The sequence below is a fragment of the Ammospiza nelsoni genome, chromosome 7, assembly GCF_027579445.1.
Source record: "Ammospiza nelsoni isolate bAmmNel1 chromosome 7, bAmmNel1.pri, whole genome shotgun sequence".
Lineage (NCBI taxonomy): Eukaryota > Metazoa > Chordata > Aves > Passeriformes > Passerellidae > Ammospiza > Ammospiza nelsoni.
Window position 1 is genome coordinate 9,443,972 of NC_080639.1, and position 26,214 is coordinate 9,470,185.

Here is a 26,214-nt window from a genome sequence, read left to right on the forward strand (position 1 = left end):
CCCTGACTTCCCTCGATGTCTGGATGTCACTGAGAACCTTGCTGTGGGCTGCAATTCCCATGATCTGCTATGCAACTTCCAACTGGTTCACTGTTACCCTCTCAATACGGACTTGGCCCAGGTGACTCTTAAGGTGTGTGCTGGTTTTACCCTGTAATCGCATCATCGTTAGCAGTTATCCAATTTCACACTCAAATCAAAAGTACAGGTAAAATATGATTCACTCAAAAAATTCTTGGCATTCTATAAGATTCAAAATACTACATTACATGAATTAGTAATTTAAATGTGGCTATGAATTTCCCTCCAAAAAACAACTGCAGGTTTGCACTAGACACAAAAAAAAAGTCTGAATATTACTTCAAGTGCAAAGTAGGCACAAATACCTATTTAAACAGTGCCTATTTAAACACATTCATCAATATATTTGGCTTGATTCAGTTGCTTAAATATGGGTCCTCTAGTGATATTTTGGATACCAAGGTATGAACAACCTCTAAGAAGGCCTAGAAGATAACAAATATTACTTTTCAAAGTGTGTGTGCATCCAGCAGGCTGTCACATGGCTTCACCAGCAGGTTGGGTCATGCTGGGATGTTCAGGGTTGTAGCTGGCACTGGTCTGCAAGCTTCATGCTACTTTTGAATAACCTACACACAGGGCTGGGGGATTTTTAATACTTGTAGAATAACCTGTGTTTTGGTTTGACTCCATTCCAGTTTCAGCTTGCACATGTCTGGCTTTGCAAAAACCTGATATTTGAATTCAAATACAAACATTAGGTAATCCTCCAGTTGCAAAATTATTTCGATCCTTAAACGGTAATTTGTTTTTACTTGTATTATGATCATGAAAATAACTTACCAGATATTATTTTGCATAATTAACATCAACTATTTGCTGTAAAAATTTTAATGAATTTGCTGGTATGTCATGCCTTCCAGAGAAAAGGCAGAGTATCTTGGCTAATTCTGAAGTCCTTAAAACATTTGATGTAGCACGACAACTAATGGAATCAATTTGCACACATCCTATCCAAAAACTACTAATGCTAATTTTTCTCAGATAACTCTTTTTAAATTTATTTTTTCCTGATTATTTCTTTTTCTGTTCATTAAATGAATTCAGAAAAGACAGACTTTATGAAGTGTCCTGTACAATCTCCTCCAAAGATCAGGATCCTATACTTGCACTGAAAAAATTCTGTACCATGCATCTATTATGTATACATTCTAAAGTATTTCAAATGTACAGACATGATTTGAGCATTCTATCTCCTTTTTAGTTATGATTAACATTAAAGAAAATTATTCAATAAATTTATAACATAAGGGGATCTTTTTCCATCATACCATGAAACAGCAATTTGAAGATGACATTTAATTTACATAAAGTGTTTTGAAATGCAATTATTTCCATCAAAGGATATTAAATACTTTGAAGTTTTGAAAAAAAAAAAAACCTTAGGTTATATAATATTACTTTGTTCCTATATTATAGTTGAGGAATGTGTAGTATTTGAAAGTATTTGTCTCTTGTTTGTGGTTGTTCAGCTGGAAAGACTTCTTTTATTGTTGTTTTCTAATGAAATGATGCACAACCACCACTCGACCTGAAGTAAAAAGGGCAAATAAATTGCTTCTTTCAAAAATTCAGGCCTACATGTCTCCCAATTTAGAACACTGAAATCTTTACCTCTCCAAAATAGTAGGCCCATTCACCCTGAGATACTGTGAGGACAGCTACTCATCAAGTACATTCCTTCCTCTTTTTTTTTTTTTGGCAGGCCAACTAGAGGTCACTTTGCAGAAATTTGACCTTGGTCTGCACTAAGCTAGACAGATAAATTCAATTTCTTTTTAGCTAGAGTCTATTTAACACCTGATTTATCTAAAATAATAGCTTTTATAAAATTTGAAAGCATTTTCAATATCAGACTGAAAACTATTGCTCAGTTTACTTGCTTCTCCATAACAATAAGGATGATGATTTTGGTGTTAACGTTATGATGGGAGTTGGACTCCACTGTCCTCAAAGGTCCTGTCTAACACAAGATATTCTGTGTAACATTCTGTAATAATTTTACCATTTCTTGCCTAATCACACATTATGAGAAGTCATTTAGTTCTGTTGCTTGGAAAGAAATTTGTTCCCAGAATTTTACAGGAGCAATACTGTATTTTATCTGCCTCTCTGGTCAAGTCTTAAAAGTATTCAAGAGGACTGCACTTAATTTCACCTGATTTTGAAGGACAAGAAGTTAAATTTGCTGAGTATATTTTGCTAATTTTTTTAAGAATTTTAGATTTTTTTTTAATGAGGTATTTTTTACTTAGAAATACAGCTACATCACATGCAACATTAATGACACTGGTATTGAAAGAACACATTCAATCTTCTACCTTTCATCCACTGGAAAAAAAAAAAAAATCTGGGTTTTTTTCTGAGCTGCTCCACAAATACCTGAGGGGGAAGTTTCAGTTTTACTAGAAAGTGATTAACCCCTGCTCTTCACAGCCAAAAGTCTCTGTAATATACTGCATGTCCTATTTTGTCACCCTGAACAAACTACATTTTGGTCTGACAGAAGACAACAGCCAAGCAAAGGTACGGCCCAGTCTGGATTTCATCTCCCGAGCGATTATCAAACACAATCAAAGCTGTCCAGTTGCCACAGTTCGGGTACCTTTCCTCACAGGAATACTTTTGCAAGGACATTCCAAATGTTTCAAATGAAAAAATGGCTTCTAGTTGCCTCAAAGGTGCTGAAGTCGACTCTAGGTGGAAACCCCCATTTTCATGCACAGACACTCTTCAGGCGGGTTTTTTAACTTTCTAGGTGCATTTTTTGAACAGATTTTACTCTCAAACACTATATAATAACTTCTGCTTATTTTTTCTACTCTACAAACTTTATCATTAGTCCCCTCCATAACTAAGAGAAATATAATTTCTCCACATGAAACATTTGTTACATGAAAAGAGGATCAACTGCTACACACAGTTACTTGCACTACTTTCATCATAACCAAAGAGCCCTTCCAATGGGATAACACAAATTTTGTTGTTGTTGTTTTAATTAAGCATTTATGTTGACCCTCCAGAAATACAAACCAGGACCTGCAGTGTTTATTCCATACACTGGAGTGACAAACATACCTACAGTAAGAAATGTTTCCAAATGCAGAGCTACACTTTTAACTAATTTATAAACATGCAGAAAGTCTTTTTTAAAGAGCCTTGCCACCATTACACCCATAGGAGACATACTTGTTAACACAGCAGAAGGATTTCATCTCAGGTACCTCAGAGTGCAATACCTGGACCACTGGGAAAAAACCAGCTGCAGTGTAATACATGGAAAGGCAATTATGGAAACCAATGTGATGCCAAGTTACTAAGCATTATCAAATAAATTCTCCTGCCAACTATAGGAGACAGCTTTAATCCAGAGCTATAAAAATAAACACCCCAGCCCACAAAGATTAACAGTATTTCCTGCCTTTCTGCACTGACTACAAAATATTTTGATTGCACTTCTGTCAGAATCTAATGGAAGTATAGAAAATGCTTGTCAGAATGGAATTTTAGAAATCTGATGTCAGTGTCATATTTCATACTTCCATTTTCCCAAACTGTGCTTATCAACTGAGGGGAAAAAGGAGGGAAGAGAGTTATTTAGAGAAACAAAGAAACATATCTCATCCCATTATAATTAGTCATTAAATACAAAAGCATGTCAAGCCATTACTCTTTTTTTGGTATGTTTTCTTGATTATTTTCATTCTGGAACACAAGGCATATTATTAACCAATACACAATATTAAACAATGACTTAAATTCAACCACATTGCTTACCAAGTTCTGGGACAGTTCCAGAGAACACTAAATAGCACAGAAACTGAAAGTCTTTAAAAAACAGAAAATCTCTAAGTTTTAATTGAAATCTGTGCTGATTTAGCACAAGGATGAAAGAAAGGCATGCTTTCCTTTTCCCTCTTTTTTTCCTCCCAGTTGTCCCCAACAACCCAGTGCTGCTGTGTGATGCTGCAAAGAAAGGAACCAGTGAAAAAACAAATGTCTCCTCTCAACATGGGGCTCAACTCTTCCCCCACCTGAGTTTCACAGCTTGTGAATTCTCTGGCTCCATGTTCATTTTTCTTGTTTACATAATTTTTGAATCAATTCAGCATACTGGAAACGTCCATGGTAGTGCTCTAGCAAGGACAGGGATCTTCCTGGCTCTAGGGGACAACAGTTACAGATGTTGTGAAAGAGATGGGGAGTGCTTATCTCAGTGTATTAAGGATTACTTACACATGGACACCAGTTATGAAATTCTCCTATGATAAAAAGTCTGATTTCTAAGCACATTTTTGTCTAGCAATTAAATTTGCTGACATAAAAAGCTTAATTTTTCATAACAAGTTAAATTTGTTTTATACTATTTTCTGCCTCTTTTTTGAGAATACAGTTTGACCAGAAAATAAAGAAATTTTAAAGCATAAGTTATTCCTAGACATTTCCATAAAAATTGAGGGGAAAAAAATAAGTAATATCTCACTATGCCGACATTCACAAAGCCTCATTTTTCTTTTTAAGTGATACACTCTAATATTCATTCATCAACATAGTCAATGCTTTTCTTACTTGTGCCCCACATATGCATACACAGATTTGTTCACACACACTTCAGCATTTGCCCCAGTCTATTAAGAAGACCTCTGTAGCAATCAGGACATTTCTATATTTCCAGGAGATTACATGATCTCAAGAACTTCAAATGTTCACTTATCTGGATATTAATCTTATCAGTTGCTTTTCTTCCTGACTTAACATACAGAAAAGAACAATAAGGACATAATTTGCCTAATTTTATTCATTTCAGTGGACCACAAGGTTGATGATATCCCAATGCTTTATTTAAATAACAAAACATTTCAGTCAGGAGGAGACAAACAAGCCTCCTACAGTTATGTTTAGGTAGTACTATTAATAGTTTTATTGATATCACAGAATCTAAGGCAACACTTGCAGTACTAACAAGGACTTGCCCAACTCCTGAGGGACCAGGCAAAAAGATCTGCTCCTCTCTTAAGACATTTACAATGGTATCAGTGAAAATACTAAGTTAACTACTTCTGAGCAGGAATTAACACACTGAAACGTGTCTGTTTCCTTCCTGTGCAACATCGTGTGGTACCTGAAATGGCATGCACTGATCACTCAACACAAGGCCATACCAGGTTCCAACTTCTCACCCAGGAGGGAAGAAAAGCTGTTTTTCATGTTCTCCAATTAGGAAAAAGAACTCTTACAGTAACATCACAACAACTGAATGAGGCCCTAATCCAAATCTTAATTCAAGCTTTTCAGGGCTGTGTTGGATGAGAACCCAAAAAGTAGCCAACAACAGCTTCTTACATTTTCAGTTGTTTTTCCAGTTTAGAAGTGTGTGTGCATTGTGGGAGTTTCCTAGCCTGGAGGTTAGGAAATATTTCCAAATTCATGCATGTCCTTTACATGCAAGCTAAGCTTAGTAAGGATAAGAATTTCATTGTATGACTGCTAACGATGATCAGCATTAGCTATACACACCACAAGAAGTAGCACAATAGGATCTCATCGGTCATTAATACATTATATTTTACAGACAATGTGGTCAAACACAGAACATGGGGCACACCTGGTTTCTGGATTATTTTACAGACCTTTAGCTTGAGTAAATTGTTCCACTGAAGTAACAGTAGCCCTGTAATTTACACCAGATGAAGACCTATTCCAAGATCTGCCCCTTCCAAACAGAAATGTCAGGAGAGTAAGTCAAATGTTCTGACTTGACAGTACATTTTTTTCATGCATTAGTAACCTAAGTATGAAATTGCCATTAAGGGAATAATACACTGCAAAATTATTTGGTGCTGAAAACCAACCCTAGAGAATCCACTGCAGATGTGACCTTGGTTCAGCACTGCTCTAAAAAGGCTTTCAGAGACATCCTGGGTGGGACTTGGCTGCCAACACAGCACCTTGAAACCCAGAAAACCCAGACTGGTGCTGAGTTTTCTTTGGGGGATAAGGGGGTTGGGTTTTTAGTGTGGGGTTTGGGTTTGGGGTTTTTTGAGGCAATCAGATCCAGAGACAACTGCTGTCCCATAGAAGCATCTTGTTCCAATCTCCCTGACTAATGTGTACTGAGGATCCCATTTGTATATCTCCATCTACCCAAGCATGGCAGTAGCCAACAATCCTTGGGTTTAGTGCCAAAAATAATGTTAGTGTATATTCTGTTAGTGAAGTCAGAACAGCCATCTAGAAAGAACCATGGAGACAGAACCAGGACTGAAATTAGATATCACACCAGCCTCTCCCCAAAATTAATAATCTACCATTATTGCCAAATTATAACTTTACGTTACCACAATTCAAGTATGGCCTTTGACAGAAGTTTAATTGCTGGGAAATTTCTATCAAGTGTCAGTGGCTAAGAATATAAGTTCTAAACAAATATTTCTAAAGAAACTAAGACAATCTTACACTAACAGTTTAAGATCATAAAAGTTAAACACAATCTATTCCCTTGTCCACTGGAGAAATGAATGAAAGCAGACCCAGCCATTAATTGGGTTTTTAATCATAGTTATGCTCGGATAAGATTTTGCACTCAAAGTCTGAGACTTGGAGCACACACTGAAATGTCTGCAGCATGCATCAATGACCTTTTGCAACTGAGTATTGAAACAGGACTTTTCAAATGTCCCAGCATGATCAGTTCTAGGGGTTTGGTCCAGATCCAAAACTCTGGGCTTGTTTAATAAGGAGATTCCAGGCAGCCCACAGCTGACCCTGGGCAGCCACACTGGAGCTCCAGTTTGCTGACGTGGACAAGCTCTGTGCTGGGGACTGAGTAGGTCCAGATGCTCCTTCTCTCTTCAGAAAGGAAATTATAGTCTATAGAAGAGGAGCTTGGCACAGCCAGCTTTCTAAACTAGGAAATTTCACGATCTGTTGGAATATATTAAAATGTACATTTTTAACTCCAACAGAGACATAGCTTGTCTCTGGAACAAATGTTTGATAGGAGCAGAGTTAGAGGGCTAAGGGAATGCAAGGCATTGGATGATTTCATTACCCCTAAGCTAAGGCAGTTGGCAAACATGGGTATGGTTTACTGCTTTTCTGCCTTTTTTGTTATGAATTGTATGAATAATTGATGGCAGGTTGCCTAGAGCCTGGGATAGGCCTCCTTCATGAAAAGCTGAAGTAAACAAATGGTGGCTTGCCCTTATTTTACTGGTTCTGTGTCAAATTCAGGAATTACAAAGATTGGCTTGGCATTTAAAGGTACCAGCCTAAAAGAAGGCAGCAGGCTCATCACACACGGCGGCAGCCTGGATGTTACCTCAGGATCAGCTCCTGGGTCTTAGCACTGACATCAGGCCCAACCTCTTCTGGTGAAAGGGAGAAATTTCTAAGCAATTTTCCAAAGACCATTGTTTATCAAACTCTGAATTTACACTACATACTGCAGACCAGAGGAAAAACAAATAAAACATGTGAAACAAAAAACATGTGAACAAATAAAACCTGGGAGCTGCATGATGAAAATAAAAAGAAAAAGTTTCACTCATCATTTTCTCAGCCAAAATTTTTCTTGTACAAATAAACCTATAAATATTAGATTCAAATAAAGTGTTTATCATCTCAGTTATACACAAAATCTGCACAGGTGGCTCTCCTTCAAACTATTTCAGTGAATAGTATTTTCATTACATGAAAAATATCTAAGGTTCGTAATTCAGTGCCAAGCATATCAGAATCAAATTTCCACTTGACAATCTTCTTGGTTGTGAAAATAAAACTTCACTGTTCAAAATATTAAACTTGAAATGAATCACTTTTCTTACCTTCGTGCTGATCTATAAAGGCAAACAATGAAAGTGTACATGTTTATTCTGTTTTTCCCAATGTAGGAATCAACTTGGAATTATAATTAGGATCAGCAATCAAGCACTGGTTTTCTGTTTGTTTCACAAATGGGAATTGATACATATTAAAGAAACTAGTTCTCCCTTTTTACCCTCAAAGTAATTAATCTACAACAAAAACAAACTTGGAGTGAATAATATGTGTTTCTGTCATGGCGCAGAATTGAGGGAAGGCACAGCATGAGGGAGGCATAACTAACCATGCATTTCCCATAAATGCTATGTAATTTCAACTTAACTGCCCTGTAAGCACTATAAAGTCCCTCCATGAAGTAAATTTTCTGTGCACACCTCATTGCTGTGGCTGCCTGGATTTATGTAATTGAGAACAGTTTCAGGTCAATTTGGAAAAAGGCCTCATTGATCATTGGCAAGCTGTCTCTGAAAAGAATACACTCTGAGGAGCCCAGTGCTAAAGGCACAGAGACAGAAGAGCCAATTGGTAAGGTACTGGTGACTGCTTTATTCAGAACATAAATACCCTTGAGAATCTCTCAAGGGCGATAAATTAAATCCCAGATGCACACCTGGAAATAAACACTAAAAGCACAGAATAGCACTGATGTCAATCATCCACCTGACTACAGGAGCATCTTCTTTCAAACAGGACAGAACATAAAAATGTCTAACAGTCTTTTGCAAAACATCCTCCTGCAACTGAGCTACACAATTGAGTATTCCTGCCATTTTAGTGTCAAACCGAAGAGACCAGGAAAGCTTATACTACTGCCTCAGAAATGCACTGCACAGGAGCCAGGCTATGCTTCACACAGGCTCCAGAACAGGCTTTACAAATGTACTCCCTTTCAATCAGGCCTCAAAAGCACCTGATGCCCTGGTACCATCTTCCCTAATACTAACTTCTAATGAAAATAGGTAACACCTTAAGCTGAGTGGGGATTTTTCCTACACAACAACTGATTAATTTCAGGTAGTTGCTGAACTATTCACTTGTTAGGAAAATAGAAAATTTAAATGCCCAATGAATTAAGCAGAATTGCAAAGTTGGTTTTGGATCAAAAAGAGCTGCAATATGTTTCAGTTTTTTCTGCTCTCTGTTCTGTTTTTATACTCTTATGCAGACTGCATAACATATAGACCAGCGAGCTCAAGACATCATCAAATTTTTCCTTTTTATTAGAAAAGGAATATTCATACTCTGACAAAACAGTCCACATTAGAGTCCATACTAATTCCACTTCTTTCTGCAGAAAGTTTCTCTGAGTAAACAGAGTCTAAAGCCCTGGTGCAACACATGCCATGAGCTTTAGTCACATATGACGTGCCAGAAATTTCACAGGCTACAAAAACCTGCATTTTGCAAGCATGTCAGACTCTTCCTTGTATAGCTCTGAGTGTGCTAACACAGGTACTGGAAAACTCATTATGCATTTAGTTGGACTAAAAGGAGAACATTACCCTTCAGGCACTTTGCATGAAGACAATCTCATTTCCAAAACCAGATCGGTCTGGTTGCAGCCTCCTACAAGTTTCCCACAGGATGGGAATTAAAAAAAAAAAAAAGACAACAACCAACAAGAAAAGTAGTGTAAGCTAGAACAGCAAAAATGGTATTTTGAAGAAATACATGGTGTTCTTTAGTAGTACATCTATCATTAGGGATATTATTTAGATCTGCAATTTCTTGCAGCCTCAAATCTCCTACTGGGCTACAAAAATGTATAGCAGAGAATGGCACACGCCTACATCACCCTCAGGGTCAGGGGCTATGCTTAGTTCATTAAGACTTGAAAGAAACATTTTAGATGCCTGAAGATATTGTGCTGCATTGCACAAAAATATAATTGCTGTAATAACCTATAAGTGACACAGCAGATGATTTTTCTTTTTCATATCTGTATTCCTGAAACATTCTATTCTATTCCTAAGCAAACTGAAGATAAGTTTTTCAGTGCAACAGAGGCTAATGTCAGCCAGAGCCATTTGCAATTTTTTTTTTATTAAACTTGCCTCAACCAGGCTTGTCCTATACCATTTGTTGATGTCTTCTCAGAGCAAGGCAAGCAGTACAAGAAGCATTGTTTTAACAGGACACAGAAAGGGAAAGAGAAGCTTCTTCTGCATTAGCTCTGAAATCCCTTGTAAATCTTCATCCTCCTTATGGTAAATAACTCCAGGAGGAAGGAGGGAAAAAAAACCCCTATGCCCATCCCCCCCAAAAAATCTAACAAACTTATATCACCCTGTGAAAAAATCTTGCCTTGTGCCTCCTGAGACAATTACAAAAGATCCTGGTCAAAGCAAGATCTAGCTTCAAACTTCACAGTTTGTTAGATATCAAAAGGGCTCATAATAATTAGCTATTTGTCTTGCCTGATTCTGACAAAATGTCCTAAAGCTCACTCCGCCATTTCAATAAATAGTTACAATTCAAGACAAAAGCAAAAGCCAGAGGATCAGTGCGCTGGTATTTACATCTCATTGTGAGCTGCATTTCATTGTATAAACAAGTTACTTAGAATTTTCTAAGTCATGCAAACTTCAAGGAGGAATTTCAGTCTCTCAGCCTCCGGAAGGGAGGAGATTTAAGGGAAAAAAAAAAAAAAAAAAAGAAAGAGAGAGAGAGAAAGTACATGCACACAAGAATAGCCATCTCATGAGGAAATAAAATCTACTTTGGGGTAAAAAAATAATTCTGATTTTTTGGTTTTGGTGACTGGAAGCATAAGGTGGCAGTTGTGACAAACTAAAACCTAACTTTAGAAGAAGCATATCCTTTTGCTAAAGCAGATCTGTGCTTTCATAGCACTCCAGATCTGTGCTTTCAAAGTAAACAGCTGAAACTCAGAAGATGAACCATTCCATTAATCCTAGCCAGACTCAGATTTATATGATTATGCAGGGAGATAACAGATAACATTAAAGCCAGACCTTTTTTCTTGTGTGAGGGTGGAAACCAAAGGACAAACTGGGTAAAGGTCTTTAAATGTGGGCTCAGCACAGCCCATACATCTACTGTAATACCCTACAGTAAGTGCTGCACAGCCTCTCCCAGCTGTGTCCAAGAGCAAAGCCCAGAGGGCATCATTTGATGAAGCTGCACATTTCCAGGACCTATACTCCTGCATCCTAAGACCACACCAGCTAATGTGACTATTAGTGAATACTAAATCTGGGTAACAATACTATTTAAGAGTGCTTTCACTCCAACTCATATTTCAGCCCACAGACCAGCTTTAGCTCAAAAGCAGTGCTGTATTTCAGCTATATTTGCAGACTCCTTTTCAGGAGTTTAAGCATTTAACCAATAGGGTAAGTAGACTTAAAATAGATAAAAAAAAAAAAAAAAAAAAAAAGCAGCCCAGGCAGAATGCTTTACTCCTTTTCTCAAGAGAACTCTACTTGGCAGGTAGTACCAATGGTGTAACTTGGGCTTTGAATGCAGGGAGGTGGATGCAGCCATGAAGAGCAGCAGCAGAGTTGTGCTCTCTTCCCCGGCATTTCGAAATTGCATGTCAGAAATTGCTCAGGTGTGATTCCAGCCCCAGTAAAAGAAAGGCAGGGTACCATCACACCAGAAAGTTTCCTCTAATGTCATTGAGTCAACACACACGCATTTATAGGACTCAGACTAGGCCACAGCTGTATCCTGTTAGAAAACAGGACCATAGGAGAATCTCCTCTCCAGCAGTCACATTCCCTTCTGCTATCATCACTCCAGCCTAGGGGTCCCAAAGCATTCTTCCAGACCGAGCTAGAGATCAGGATGTTGGTAGCATCAAATGCCAAGTCACTCTCCAGACTAAGGCATGCTGAAGTCTGTCCAAATCTTAAGCCTTTGCTGAATCATGTAGCTTCATGTCCAATTTACCAGAAGTTCATCTATTACATTAAGCATTATTAGGCATGCAGATTATCTTGAGAACCCCAAAAGCCTTGACTTCCATGTTCTTCTGTAAATGTATATCTGAGATGATGCAAGAACCTTTAATATGTCAGATTTGAGCATAAAGCAAACTCAAACCAAAACCACCGAGATTCCCTTGGTTTCCAGTGAAACCAGAAACTGGGCTGTTTTTCTGTACTGATGTTTACTGATGACAGGAAGCCAAATCACGTGAGTTTGTGCAAAAATGTCAGTATAACTGATAAAAGTTACTTAAGATAGCTATTTTATTTGAGATAACTCACTGCTGCATCATTTCACCTAATAAAATCTTACTTCAGCTTAACAGATCCTGAAGCTTGCTGCCCTCTTTTAAAAGAAAAACTGAAACAATTAAATTTTTCATTCATTAAGGAGCAAAAAAAAAAGGTGTAAGTTGTCTCATTACAATAAATAAGACTATTCATGCGCCTCAAGTTAGGTTCTAAACGACTCTCCTGAAAGGGAGATTTAAATTACCAAATATTTACTTTCAATGTTCATTACATTCAAACACAAAAAAATAAACTGTCTGTAAAATAGATAAATTCCATACTGCAGAGGTTTCCTAGGAAACCAGGAAAGGCTCAAAGAAACAGAGAACAGCTGGAGGGGAAAAAAAAAATCCAACCCCAAGAACTAAGTGCTCCATACCCTCATTTTAAAAACCACGAGAATGATATCACTAACATTAAAGCAGTGCCTTTTACCCTGGTTGGCCCTGGCACTCTTCATAAGGGAAAACATCCACAGCCTAAAGAGATCAAGATTTAGCTCTTCTCTCCCCGTGATCTCACCTTGCTTTCCTCTCCAAAAAACAACAACAAACCAAACCAAGAACTGTGAGTGTTTTTGCTAAAATGTGGTAAGGCTGTAGTGCTGGCATGTACACTAAAAAGGACAGCCAGCCCCAGAGAGGTGCCTACTGAAACCTTACAGCAAGCAGGTGATTCACTAGCCAGAGATTTCTTTGCTGAGGAGCCAGATTCTACTTCTGAAACCAGCCAGCTATTCAACATGAAAATCCATGCCATTCCAGAAAAGTATTATTAGCACAATGACTCAGTATGTATATTACAGTAGTACCCTAAGGCTACATTTGATATCAAGGATGCTTTGTGCTCTGCACTGCACAAATTCATAGGAAGGCCCTGCACTTTACAAAGAAAATATAAAATCAAAGTATGCCAAAGTTATTCAAGCTCAGTGTCCAGGTTTAGATGGAATTTTCTATCATTACAAAAAAAAAAAAAAAAAAAAAGGTAAAATAACTTGTCTAACCTCAGTCCTAATTTTTGAAGTAGGCTCCCAGCACTCTGCCAGGCACTGCTATAATTCCAAGATTCAGTGTGGTGACAGCAGCCATACTGTCATGTTGGCTCTTCCTTCCCCACATGGCTCCATTTTCCATGTTCTGCTCTGCTTGTCACCAGGCTCAATGCCTTTGACATCAGGTTCCTCCCTGCCTTTGTTGCTGCCAACACATGTTCCAGTCCTTTCTGCCTCTTGCCAAAGTAAGCATTAAACATCTGGAAATCATCCTCCATTACTTTCTCCAGCGAGGTGCATCTGCCTTGCACTGTAGTTCCCATACAGTGAAAAGACACCACACTCACAGACATCCGTAAAATCTACAGATGTATGTAGATTTTCCATAAAAATCTACATACAAAAATCTAACACACCATATTTCAAACCACTTTAATCTTTACCCTGCAGTAAGTTACAAATATGCTATTTTCTTTAAAGATATAAGTATATACACTGGGGATCTTTACAGACCACAACACTCCTGATTCCAGAGAGTTCTAAAGTACAGTATTTACTCTTAGGATTGTGTTCTCTTCCTCTCATGTGAAATCTTTTTAGTATTAGAAATCAACAGGTTTTCAATGCATGCATTATGTGTGCTGGTGTGGGAAGTTTAAGGGTAAAAGAAGTCACTCCAATGGAAAATTAATACAGAGGAAAAGAGATAACACTTTTTTCCTTTGCACTTTTTCCACTATGTAGGAGTAGAAAATGAGGGCTATTTCCACCCCTTTTCCACAGCCCAAAGTCACAACAGGACAATGACCCCTCGGTTGTATGGAGCTGAGGGCTCCTCAAGAAGTCCAAGCCCCATCACACTCCCAACCCCCCTCTGGAAGTTCTTGCCTCTTGTTTCCCTTCCTCTTCTATTCTCAGAGCTTTGGGCACACTGAGGATTATTCAGAAGAATTTCAGGAAGCCTTCAGGAGCCTTTGAGGAGTGAGATAACCCAGCCACTTAATGGTATCTTTCCTACCAAGAGGCTCATCACTGATATAAGCAAGAAAGCCAAAAATAGATCATACTTGGTTTAAAAAACCCAGAACTTTATTGGTTTATTGATTATATCACTTGTCAACAATAATTAAAATTCATAATCTGGATGAAATAAATTCATCGTAACTTGATTTTTCTGAAATAGCATAGATGGCTTAAAGATGACTAAATCATCCTCAGTATTTGGAAAATGAGACACTCCAGCTGAAGGAAAAAACTCCTACTTTAAAGTAGACAGAAAATAAGTCATAAATAACTGTCATAGGATAGCAATCACTATGGCAATTCAGCACATTTTTATTAGATCTGAAGATTTGATAGAACACTGTATAGAAAGTATTTGTGAAAAGCTGAGTGTAAACCAGCTTCTGTTTACTGCTTCTGCTTTAAATTTTTCCTTAAATATTTTTTCTTGATCTACTGGGACAGGAGACATGAGATTTCAGACTAGATAGTGATTTAATATCAATCAAGCTTGTCTATGATTTCTTGAGAGAGAACTGCTTTAAACAAAATGCTCCCTCAACATAACCTCTGAGTATCTACAATGATACAGCTGGCCCAAGACAGTTCTCCTCAAACGAGGAACAGTTTCCTTCTGACTTTTAGCTGAATTTTCACTATCATTTTAATGTGAAGCAATAATCTTGGAGCAACTGGGCCAGGACATACTTGCAAATTGGCAGAAGGTAGGTTTAGATTAGATACTAGAAAGAAATTCTCTCCTGTGTGTTGGAACAGGTTGCTAAGAGGAGCTGTGGCTGCCCCATCCATGGAAGTGTCCAAGGCCAGGTTGGATGGGGCTTGGAGCAAGCTGGTGTAGTGGAAAGTGTCCCTGCCTATGGCAGGGGGTGAAACAGGATGGGCTTCAAGGCCCCTACCAGCCCAAACAGTTCTGTTGATGACTCTTCCTTTTTCTCCCTCAATCTCTTCCTACACTACACTGCCATTGTGCCCATATTCCTGCACTTCAGGTGGTCAGCTTGCTGAAGGGGGCTGGCAAGCACTTAATGACCAAAGAATACTTGGAGAAGATACTGTATGGACCTTCTCTGCCAGACATCTCCTGCTCAGCAGGGAGCAGACCTCAGGGACACAGTTTACTCTTCTGTTCTTACTCTAAATGAGTTCATGTCCAAAGCTCTGAATTCCTGCCAGCAGTATCAGAGTCGTTGTTTGTGTTTCTATTCAGCCACATTATCCAAAGAACAAGGGCACAAAGATTCAAATTAATTCTTTAGTCCTCCCATGCTACTGCTGCATAGTCCAAAGGCTATAAATGAAAAGTAGTGAAGACACAAACCTCCATGAAAGCTTTTCGGTATGAAAACAACTTCATTATATCACTCTCCCAGCAATACTGCTCACACAGAGCTGCAGAAAAATGCAAATTCTCCAAATTTCCAATCAAGTTTCAGCTGGTAGCAACGTGGCCAAGGAACAACCTTAGGACAGTTCTCCAAAGACAAGACCTATCTTCAGCAGCAGATACAAACAGAATCCTGAGGGTCTGCATGAATAGAAGTTCCCTGAACAGGGAGCATCCCACCACTGGCCCTCTGACAATCATTCTTAGTCTTGGTGCTTATATAACACATGACCTTTCAGCAGCAAATGCGGGTGGGATAGTGGAATAATGGAATTGTTTCTCACTGCAGAATAAAAGGCAGCACAGCAGGCTATGAAAAATGTATGTTGCTTACTAAGGAGAGATAATTGTAAGCAACGGTTTGGATATTTTAATTACCACAGAATCAAGGCTTTATCATCATTCAAAGCTTCCAGCACATTACTGTTTTCATAATAATAAATTAAATTATAAAATAACCATTTATATTAAAATAATTATGTTACTTCCTATAGTCAGTACCACTGGTTTATCCTACTGTTTTCATAATAATAAATCAAATTATAAAATAACCATTTATATTAAAATAATTATGTTACTTCCTATAGTCAGTACCACTGGTTTATCCTTTCTTGTAGTTCAGGAACAGCACTAACTCTTCAAATTTCTCTTAATTTAAGCTAGGAAAAGCACAGAATCACAGAACAATCCATGACCAAAAAAAAGTATCTAGAGAAATGGTATTATTCATACATACACAAGGCAATGATTACATAAAAGACATAAATAATACATGATGCCACCCCCTGGGGTAACTCTGTTCCTCTAAGCATTACATGACTGCAATAGTTAAGAGCCATTTTTATCCAGCTTGAAAACACCTGGTTTCTCATTTTATACCATGGAAAGAAATACATTTTCTTCATTAAACTTGGAATTAATGCATCCTACTTTCTAGCTCAAATCATACCTGACCCTCTGCACATGACAGCCTCACCAGGGCATTCAAGGACGGTTGAACAAGGTGGGTCTGTTGCAGCTTGAGATTTCAGGCAGTGCAACAATCCTTCCTCGTGCTCTGAAAGTTCAAACTCCAAGAAGCCTTTGTCAAAAACTGAAATTCCAAGTTAATCTGATTAATTTATTCATTTTACATTAAAGGATACTTGGGTTTGCCTTGTTGGTTGTATAAAGAATGGAGGGTTTGTCTACACAATAAACTGAATTGCAAGTCCAGTCTCTCTTCCCTGACCCAACTGAGAAATCCACTGGAATAATACTGATTTATTCTTTCTAAGAAGAATTTCTGAGAAAATTATATCATCAGGACTTTACACACAAAAATGTGCAGGGTCACAATGACAAACATAAGTGAAACAGTGCACATATAAGGATAGATCACATGCCTCCAGCTGGAATTTCGAGTATTTTTTATTACTTTGTTATTTCTTGGCACTGAGTTTGTTGCCTTTCTCTGTATATGGAAAAATAGTTGTATACAGGCCATGAACATCTGCTGAGTTTTCTTAAAGGATTATATTGTTGCATCAAGATCTGCCCTTGCAGTTCCTGCTTCCCTGCATATACACACAAGAATCTGTGTTTCTTTTCTGAAAAAACACCAAAATCCATGTTGTGTCCAGTTGGCCGCTTTTACTTCTAACCACAGAAAAATCATAACTTACAGTTTACCTGGATAGTAAACACAACTTCAACACCAGAAGTTGTTCCTAAGCAGGGTTTCCTAGGAGCATTTATCACCAGTCAAGGGATTTGGTAGATATTTCTCTTTTTCTGAAAACTTCTAAAGCATTAGCAAGTTAAAAAATATGTATTTTTATCCAACTTACATTTAACTATTGTTAAACAGGACCGATCCTACATGTATTGCACGAACAAATCAAGCTGATAGAATATTATCACACTGAAACAAATTGCAAGGATGAACAGACCTCACCAAGAAATGAAGACTGAGCATGTTAAAACATGAGTCATGAAATGACCATTCAGTTTCTATGGCAATAATCCATATTTGTAAACATCAGGGAGAAAAAATGCCTGCACTAACAAACACAGCATGCAATTATTCTTCAATCACAATGAATTTTCCAAAAAACTACAAGTTAATGCAAATAGTTCAACATGACCCTCAATTTTATGTATTCCATAATTTTGAGCAAAGTTTTGCTCAGGCTGAACAGAAGGAATCCTCTTGAGGAGTCTTCTTGTAGAAATTTCTGTGTAGAGTATCCTTCCCACACTTTTATAGTCAGGAAAGTCAACCCCAAATTTTCTAATTCAATGAATTAGTCCCCATAGAATTACAACTTTGTCTAATAGATACTAGATTCCTATTTGCTGCTTGTTTAGAGTTATATTAATTCCTATTTTTGAATTATTTACTATGCTTAAACCCCCAAACACATATACCTACATGCACACATATGCAGGTTTTCTCACTAAGAAAGCAGAAGTACAGACAAAATCTGGGGATTTCGAACTTTTGGGGGGAAAAAAGAATCAATACAGCATAACCAGGGGATTATCATTTGCATTTACATACATAACCAGGTGCAGCCAGCATGGGCTTATGAAAAGCAGGTCTTGCTTGACCAGCCTTATCTTCTTTTATTGTGACCCACTTATGGGATGAGGAAAAGGCTGGGATGTTGTCTACCTGGAACTTAGTAAAGCTTTGGTCACTGTTTTCCAAGGCATTCCCCTGGAGAAATTGGCTGCTCATGGCTTGGATGGGTGCACTGTCCAATGGGTAAAGAACTGTCTGGATGGCCAAGCCCTAAGACTGGTGGTGAATGGAGTTAAACCCAGTTGGTATCTGGTCACCAGTGGTGTTCCCCAGGGCTCAGTATTGGGCCCAGTTCTGTTCAACATCTTTGCCAATGATCTGCATGAGGGGATCACAGCAAGTTCACAGCCAGCACCAAGCTGAGCTGGAGCATCAATCTGCTGAAGCAGTGCTATGCAAACAGTTGGGTTCAATGATCTTAAGGGTCTTTTCCAACCTAAACTATAATTCTGTAACTCTAAGTATTATCTGATCCTCACTAAAATTGTGACAATTGTAAAAACAGAGGTGCTTTTCCTCTTTCATATAGAATCATACAATATCATTCTTCTTAGAAGCTGGACATACATAAAAGACCCATAAAATCTAAAGAAGCATTTGGCACAAATAATAACTTTCTTACTTTCTCACAGCTACAGAGGATTTTCACTTGTCATTCCCAACACTTGCCCCATTATTGGGACTGTGCAATGTAACAGGGTCTTATCTCCCCTAAAGATAGTATCAGATAATGCACACAGTTAACAGCCCCCATTCCAGCAGCTGAGCTGCCTGTGTCTCCAAAGTGAGTCCAATCTCCTGTCTCCCTTGCATGGTTTCCAGACAAAATGAAAGACCTTGAGAATCCAAAAAAGGAAAAGAGGATCATTAATCTAAACAGAAAAATTACCTTTTTTCTTCCTTGTTCACACTATCTAACAAATTAGATATTTTTAAATCAACACCAGGGCTCACACTGATCTCAGCTGAAGGAGGGTTGACACCACAAGAGGTGGACAGGAAAATATAACTCAGACAAAGGCACATTGCAAAAACTGATGAGAACCAAAGGTAAGTATAAGATTGAAGAGAAATATGGGAAATGGTGGCAATAAACCACCACCACCACACCCACAGGCAATTTGCACAGACAATTCTTCATGAAAAAGGTGATTCCCACAAGTTCAAATCCGATCCAAGTGTACTGATTTTCTACTAAAGGTGTATTTCTAATTTATTTTTAAAAAACTTTTACACTCCCAAGGGGATGGGAAAGGGTCCCAGAAGCACATCCTGCTTCTGCTAGTAGTTCCCTCTATGCCAAGCCCTAGGGAAAGAGGAAGGACTGTAGAGTTGTGTGGAAAACCCTGCATGAAAGGTTCAGAGCTTTCAGGTATTCGGCACTTAAAGAGCACAAAATTTCAGTCACCTCCTGGGCACTTTCTGATCCTGTTGCATTTCTGAACTAAACCAAGTCTCTACAAAGAAATTAAAACCAGGATATTTTAGCCCTTCTAGGATTTTGCAGCACTGACCTTATTGATAAATAACTTTTAAAAAGGCACATTTAACCAGTCTCAAAATGACCAATTTTGCTGTAATAGGTTTGGAAGTGTCTGGTTTTCACATTTTTACATGCATTTTAAGCACGGGCACCATGTAGCACTACCAGCCAAGTGCTCTTGAGCAGAACAGATCAATCTGCAAGGGTTTCAAGAGGAAAAAAAATAATAAAGAAACTGGCATAACTTAAAAGCACAAGAATGATAATTGGTAAAGGAATGGTAATTGACAAAAAGGTAAGCAGTTTGTTTGGTTTGAAGCATTACAGTTCTTTCATTAGGGTTTTTTAACTATATTATCTGCTTTGTTATATTCAATATCAATCCCCCTTACAATAAATTCTGTAACATACTACCACAAAAGCTATTTCTTTCTGCCACTGCGTCTAAAGTTGACAAGCAGCATTCAATCCTTGTTTTTTCTAGGATTGTCATGAAAAATGGCTGGTACAACACTGGTTTACATCCTTTCTGAAAGTTGATAGATTTTTCTAATCTACACTTCCTGAAGTGCCCTTCTTCCTTTACCAGATATCTCTAATACTTGTTTATCTGGTAGTACCTATATTCAAGTAGTACATAAGTGAATGAGATATAAAGCAGCTCTACAGACAAAGTCACCTGCAGTAAAATACAATGTTGGCTGATGTTGGACCTCTACACAAATACCAAATCCAAGACAAACTAAGGGTAAAACCTGCCCACTCTTCAGTATTTGTAGGCTTCAATCAGGAACTAAATGAAAGGTGAAATCCCTTTCTTATGCAATTAAACCAGACCAATGTGTAGAATACACCCTACTTCTATCTTCACTGCACCAACCCTCACACCACATTAAAATAGGTCTGGGTTTGGTTTTCTTTTAATATAATGAACATTGGAAAAGGGTCTGCATAGTAGACAAAAGCTATTAATTCTCAAACAGGAAGATGAGTAAGTGATGTAAGTGTAAACAGATGTCACTAATTTATTACAACATATTTTGCTCTCTGACTTACCACGTACCTCTCAGTGGCCTCAGCCATCAGCACATAAGAAATACATCCCAGAACCTGTTGCTACATTACTGCCTTATCCCATAATTTCCATAATTCCAAAAATCTAGTAAATGTAATAACCCCACAGAAAACTCATATAAATTTTACAATTTTTCTTAAATAGGCAAAAAGCTATATTTTTATTAAATGGATACCAAAAATGAAGTCAGTATTTTCACAAGTGTTTTCTTTGGTATTACATATAATTGAAAAATGCATAATATATGCCTCCCTTTATGGCAAGTATATGAATTACACTCAGAAGTTTATATAAAGTGCCCCCTCTATGGGACTTCTCACACAGCTGTGCACGGGTAGGACAGTCTCATTTTGCTTTGTAGAACAAAAGTTTCAGAAATATTGCACTGGTTTATTCATCAGGATTTGACTCCTCCTCACTTACGCAATCCAGCGTTTTACCAGAGAGGTTCAGTTACAAGAAAAATTAGACTCTTAAAAACACACGACAAAGTAAGTGCAAACTGCATTGTAGGGTACATCCTACAATGTGCTGGAATGCCCTACAAAGGGACTTTGTTGGGCACGATTTGGAAAAGAATCCAGTGTTACATATAAGAAGGCTAGGAAGTACGCTCGGGAGTACAATAGCTCCAGAGTGTCCCACCACCAGCCTGCTCACATTTCAGGAAATCAACACAGATCACGACATCCATCCCGACTGATGAAAGAGTACAGTCACTACGCCTTCTCCTGCCCATCAGTGTCTCCCTCGCAGGCACTGCAGCGGCACTAAACACGAAGGGCTACCAAGCAGCCGCAGTCAGTGCAGTGGGGCGGGTGAGGCTCGCAGCCCAGCGCTCCTGCCCGCACGGAGCTCGCCCCGAGCCGCCGCTGCCCCGCTCCGCGGGCGGAGGGGAGGCTCTGTGCCATCCTCGGCGTCAGGCAGCCCCTCCGCAGGAGCCTGGGGGAAAACGAGCCCGAGAAGGAAAGAAAGGAAAATGAAAAGGAAAGGAGGAGGGGGGAGGGGTGAAAAAAGGGAGAATCCACGTTTCTGCATTTCTCTAAAACAAAGAATGTGAGAAAGCAGATGTAGTTCGGCGCAAACGACTCCACCCTGCGAGGCTTCGCTGTTTACTCTCCCAGCTCGCTTGCCCAGCTGTCCTCCAGCCGCGTCCCAAGCCCTTTCTTTTGTTGGGAACTTCCCAGCGGCCGCAGCCCCTCCGGGACGGGGGGCTCAGCCCGAGCGCCCCGCGGCAGCACTTGGCCTTTGACCGCCCCTCCCGCTCTGCGCCCGCAGCGAGCGCCGCAAACCTCGGTTTTCCGCTCAAAAAGCCAAAGCGCAAACCCCTCTCTGCCCCCTTCGCAATACGTGAAAGCAAAAGTCTTACTCTCCTATCCCAGAGGTTTTCTGCTCCACTTATTAGCCAAAACACACAATAAACACACCGCATGCAAAGAGGGGGAATTATGATAATTGTTTCAGAGGTAGAGAGAAACTCACCACCTTCATACTCTTCCACTTCTTGCGCTTTTATGGTTACAAATCGGCCTAATAAAGCAGCGAGGATGAAAAAAGTTCTCGTTTGTACCAAGACTGCCATCATGCCTAGATATTAGACATGTATCCTCCCTGGGCAGCAAAAAGTGCAGAATCGTAAGGTTATTTTAGCACCATGAAGCCAGCTGAGGAGTCGTTCTGCCTTTCCCCATCAGTTCCAGGACAAAGTCTGCGAGCCCTCTTTTCAGCACCAGCTCCAGCGCAGTCTGCAAACACTCCTTTCAGGGGATGCAGCTTTAAATAGGAAGAATGCTGCCTCCACTTTCTTCCTGCCCCTTTTCAGCTCGTTCAGGCTCCTAACCATCCACTCCCTGGCAAGCAACAGTCTGATTGATGGTAAATAACCGAATCAGAGCTGGCTTCACTCTTCCTTGAACTTTTCTCTTTACGAGCACACTTGCGGGATACTTTCCTGCTGCTGTGCAGTGCATGTGCTTTTTCAGGACCATTTATTAAGCGAGCAAAAGCAGAGTTTTAAGAAGCTGTCAGGAAGAGAAAGCTCTGCTTTTCCTACACCCAGCGCACGCTTCCTGGAAATGGAGGGTATAGCTCCATTTGGAGCCGATTCCCTTATTAGGAACTGATCGCTTCCAGCAAGCCAGCGGAGGATTTCCTCCTCTCCCCTGATAACTGCCCCCTGCCTCGCTGTGTTATCAATCAGGACTCCAGTCCCTTGAGAGGGGCTCACGGAGCTAAAATAAGGCAGCTTGCTTCAGCAACTTAGAAATAAGCCCCCTTCACCCACAGGGAAACAATCATTCTCAAATGAATTCTTTTGCTGAATAATCTTTCCTCGAATGCCTACGTGGTTTATATTTACTGTCCTACCAGTTGGGAAGACTGTTGGAAATCACTGGAAGATGCTCTACATTTTTAATACCAGAATGCTTGCTCAAACTATCCAAATACCTGCTTTCCTTCTCTGCCCCTGTTCCCTGACAAATCTACCTAAGCCCCAGCCTAGTATTTAGCCCTTAACAATGTGCCTTAATTAGCATTCTAGCGTGAGCACTAAGCAAATCTCTCTTTTGTGGATCACTTGCAACTGGGAGTAGAATGTTAAATTTCTTTCTTCCCACAGTGTTTATGGTCTGCTGAAAGGAAGCTCAGTCACTAATCCCCTCATTAGCTAAGAATGGGGTCATCTATACCTGCTGCAGGGAAATACAGATTCATCTGCTGGAAGGTTTTCTGTGTTCAGCTATTTCAGCTTGAGAACAACCCTATTTGAAGTAAACATCTTCACCTGGATTCATAGATTGGAAATTCCCTGGCTAATCACAGGATTATTTAGCACCTTCAGTGATGCAGAATCCTAAAGCCTGTGAAGTTTTCTTCTGTCTCTTCAAAGGACCAGAGTGCCCAGAAGAAGAAAGGTAACCCAGAAAATGGGTTACAGTCCTGCAATGCTACATCAAACCTACTCGAATAGCAAAACCAGAGATGACTGTAAAAATGCACTGAAAGAGAACAACATCAAAGTTCCCTACCCTCTTGCACCAAGCTGTCTTGACACTTTTTTTTCCCTGAGGTATTCAAAGATACATTCTGTGATTTCACTCCTAGGAGAGATTCCTACAGTGATATCTAAAAGTTGTCCTTCATATCTAATTCTGCTTTGGTCCCACCACCAAGTTATGCACACAACCGAAATGGATTAACAATAGAATAGCAAAGGATACAAATTGAATCCATGCCCTTACACTCCCTTATAAATACGTCCTTTTATCATGGTTCTGTACTTAGAGATGGTTTCAGATTCATTACAAGCATCATATGGAATCATTAAGTCTATCATTTTTCATTTAAACAAATTCACTTCCAGGTCCAAGCTATTTGATAGCATTCCACTGGATTTGAGTGAGAGAAAATCTTCAGGTACCACTACTGTGAATTGAGTCAGACCAGGTAATTAAGAGTGGGCAGATATATAATTCCAAGTATACTCAGAGTCACTTCTCCCTTCTTCCTCTCAATAGGGGAGAAGCCAACATTGCATAGAATAATATTGTATATTTATGCAGCAACTTCTCTCCAGTTTTTTTTTCACTTTTTTCCATAGATTTTAGGATTCTGTAAGAACAGAGGAATGTGGAATTTCGCAAATTAGCCCAAGGTCATGGATTCACTAGTAAAGCCTTTTTTGGAGCTCATTTTTTTTCTGTGCCAAGGAAAACTTACACAAGAAGAAAATTCTTTGGGAGGAGAATCCTGGGCCCCAATTCCTGGAGCAGATTCTTCCCCAATCCACCTTCATTGTTATACGTCCAGTTTACAGTATATAACCACACCTAATTTAGTAGACAGAGAGACTGCAGAAGTCATAGGACTGAATCCTCTTTGTCTAGTCCATCTCAGTAGAGGAATAAATGTGGAAAAGCAGGAAACAAAACCAGGCTCTTTCTACCAGTAGGAGACCCTTTGAATTCAGGATTGCCTCAGCTACCAATTTGTGGCTGATTACTCACAGGAGATGAAAAAGGGATATGACATAATTTAAAAATCACTTTTTAATAGAATCACAGAATAGTTAAGGTTGTAAAGGACCTTTATAAGTCATCTAGTCCAAGCCCCCTGCAACAAGAAGGGACATCTTCAAATAGATGAGGCTTCTCAGAGCTCTGTCCAGCCTGACATTGAAGGTTTCCAGACATGGGGCATCCACCACCTCTCTGGGACTCCTTTTCCAGTATTTCATCACTCTTAACATAAAATTCTTCTTTATACCTAGTCTGAACCTACATTCTTTTGGTTTAAAAACATTACCCCTTGTCCAATTGCAACAGACCCTGCCAAAATGTGTGTCCCCATCTTTCCGACAGACCCCCTTCGAGTACTGGCAGGATACTATAAAGTCTCCCCAGAGCCCTCTCCAGGCTGAACAACCCCAACTACTCCAGCCTGTCTTCACAGGGGAGGTGTTTCATGCTTCACATTAGAGCAATCTTCATGTTTTAAGAATTTTTATACAACAGGTAGGGAAACGACAAATCGCAACAGCAAAATCTTCACACAGAAGCAGTGTCTACTCAGTGATAAGCTCTAAAAAGTCTCGATGAAATGAGAGTTCCCCGAAGCTAGGACACTCCTAGAAATGTCAAGATACAATACTCTGAAAAAATATATAACTATATATATATAAATACTCCCTAATATCCTGTTAGCTGCTATTACCTACTTTTAGCCGGTAAGTCAGTACTGTAAGTTATCTGACCTAAAAGTCATATGTAAAATTCAAAATTACTCAAAAGTCAAAGCACATTGTGAGTGATAGATGTGGCTAGGGAATACTCTTATGTAATTGTGAGGACACAGAAATATATTAAAATATAATTCACACACTTAAACCCTTCAAAATCTCAAAGTCAGGGAAGAAAAACCCAATTAGCATCTTCAGATGCATCCGAGCATGCATGCATATGAGCAATTAAAATCCAATCTCCATGAGGGTCTCTCCAGTGGAGTTTAAGAGCCTCTCTCACCTTTCACACTGTTACATACACTGTGACAGTGCTCCTGTTCTAAACTAATCTGTGCCAAGCTGATAGAAAGTATCTTCACATAAATGTGTGAGCCATCTGCTACATATGAGAACCTGCGCCAGTGTTTTAGATCAACATGAAATCAGTGGATTCATGGAAACTGGAAATAAACTCTAGCTGAATTCAAAGGGTATCTGTTCAAAGACAAGCAAGATTTTCAAAAGCAGTGTGGTTTCACCAAAGGGAGCTCACGCCAATGTGAGAGTTGCCATCAAGTTTTATGTAGGCAGTTAAATCCACAGTAAGTGCTGTTTGAAATTTCCACCTTGTATAACTTCTTCGATCACACACTTAGCTTAAAAAAAAAGGCAGGAAATTTCCACACCGTATACTTAACTTGCAAAAATATAGTCCACATAAAATGCTTGCCCTTTCTTGGAATTAACCATTAAAATGAACATGACTGAAATAATATATGAGGGGAAAATAGCTCTACCTTTGAAGTGTGTTCACTTTGCA

The 26,214-nt window shown here is 39.1% G+C and overlaps 1 protein-coding gene across 2 annotated transcripts in view; it reads right to left on the reverse strand.

Annotated features, from left to right (window-relative positions):
* Window positions 1–22,412, reverse strand: part of COL5A2 (collagen type V alpha 2 chain) — a 96,999-nt gene extending 74,587 nt beyond the window's left edge. Inside the window, exon 1 of one of the 2 annotated variants that reach the window (XM_059475668.1) lies at window positions 22,160–22,412. In XM_059475668.1, the coding sequence (XP_059331651.1) occupies window positions 22,160–22,259 (100 nt within the window). In that variant the 5' untranslated portion in view covers window positions 22,260–22,412. Of the gene's footprint in view, window positions 1–22,156 lie in introns of both variants that reach the window. The other variant, XM_059475666.1, reaches the window with a different exon arrangement.
* Between the last annotated feature and the right edge of the window lie 3,802 nt (window positions 22,413–26,214).